The sequence below is a fragment of the Emiliania huxleyi genome (assembly GCF_000372725.1).
Source record: "Emiliania huxleyi CCMP1516 unplaced genomic scaffold EMIHUscaffold_498, whole genome shotgun sequence".
In the NCBI taxonomy this organism is placed as follows: domain Eukaryota; phylum Haptophyta; order Isochrysidales; family Noelaerhabdaceae; genus Emiliania; species Emiliania huxleyi.
The window spans coordinates 54881-56287 of NW_005198259.1; the positions used below are offsets into that span (position 1 = coordinate 54881).

Here is a 1407-nt window from a genome sequence, read left to right on the forward strand (position 1 = left end):
CTGGAAATTTCTTTACACTTTAGCGAACATTTCCTGGTATTGTGGGGGCCCCCCGAGGTTGCCGGCACCGATAAGCTTTATTGGGGAAAGGGGAGGGAGGGACGAGAAGCTCCCCCACCCACTCGCTTGAGGGGATGGGCCTCCACAAGGAGGCCAGCGTGCCGCCGCCCCCGCAGGCGAGTCTGAGACGGACAGGGCAGTCTGCGCGGCACGACGCCTTCTTCTCGTCGCACGCGCTCCGGCAAGAGTCCGCCCGCCGGCGCGCAGCCGCGTATGCTCAGCCACCGGAGCAGTCTGGCCCGCTGGCGACGGCGACAGTCGAGGGACCCCGCTCGCCGTTGGGCGCGCTGGCCGTTCGGCCTGTCCGTGCTGATCCGCCCGCTCGCCCACGCAGGCTACCACTCGTTTGTGCCGCTCGACGTCCCCGACGCGTCGCGCCGCTCGCGGACGCCGTCGTTTCTCTGCAAGGCGCGGCCGGCGCAGCCTAGGAGAGGAGAGAAGGAGGGAGGCAACGGAGCGAAGCGACGTCGAGTGAGACGGCGCACTGGGCCCTGAGAAGTGCGCGCGAGCGAAGGGCCTGCGTTGGCGGACCAGTCTTCTTGGCTCGCGTGTCTGCATCGCGCCCGCCCCTCGGCCAGGGCAGTGGCGAGGGGGGGCGGGGCCGGGCAGCGGTGCGGTGTCGGTGGCGCGCACCCAGAGGTCTCTGCCCCCAGAGAGGTCTCTGCCCACGCCCTCCAGGCTGGGCACCGCCACAGAGGTTGGGGAGGCCGTCCCTTCCGCTCCTCAGAGGCAGCCCCTCTCTGCCAAGGCGACGTCGTCTGTGGATGGCGAGGCGTACTCCCTCCGCCGGCTCGACGGCCCGCCGGTGCCGCCGGAACCGCTCGCTGCCGCGCTGGCATGGCGCAGCTTGCGCCACCCAAGTCTGGTCGCCCTCGTGGATGCTTTCACCGCCACCGGCCCCGCTGCCGACGGCCGCGTCGGCAGCGCCCTCAAGCCGGCGCCGCAGGCCTTCGCGAGGCCGTTTGACGCGCTGCTTTCGCCGGACTAGGTCGCGCGACCTACTTTGTCCACGAGCTTTTCCCGGCGGCGATCTCGCTCGAGCGCGCGTACTTCGGCACCCCGGGCTCGGCGGGCAACCCAGGCACGCCCCCAGTCACGCGACGCTTGCGACGCGACTTCACGACACGTCCACGACACGTCCACGACACGTCCACGACACGTCCACGACAGTCCGCTCGTCCCCAGGCACGCCGCCCTCGATGACGCCTACCGAGGACGGTCTGTGGGACATCGCCCTCCCGCTCCTCTCGGCGATCCACGCGCTTCACACCGCCGGCGCCGCAACCTTCTCGGAGCTTTCGGAACCCTCCTGTGTAGGCGATCCACGCGGTTCACTCGGCCGGCGCC

The 1407-nt window shown here is 70.5% G+C and overlaps 1 protein-coding gene across 1 annotated transcript; it reads left to right on the plus strand.

Annotated features, from left to right (window-relative positions):
• Positions 1–134: 134 nt before the first annotated feature.
• Positions 135–1048, plus strand: EMIHUDRAFT_246240 (hypothetical protein; the record flags this gene model as incomplete). The annotated part of the gene is made up of 4 exons (XM_005767389.1): positions 135–366; positions 395–526; positions 639–699; positions 790–1048. The coding sequence occupies 4 exons, from the start codon at positions 135–137 to the stop codon at positions 1046–1048; spliced, it is 684 nt and encodes a 227-aa protein (XP_005767446.1).
• Between the last annotated feature and the right edge of the window lie 359 nt (positions 1049–1407).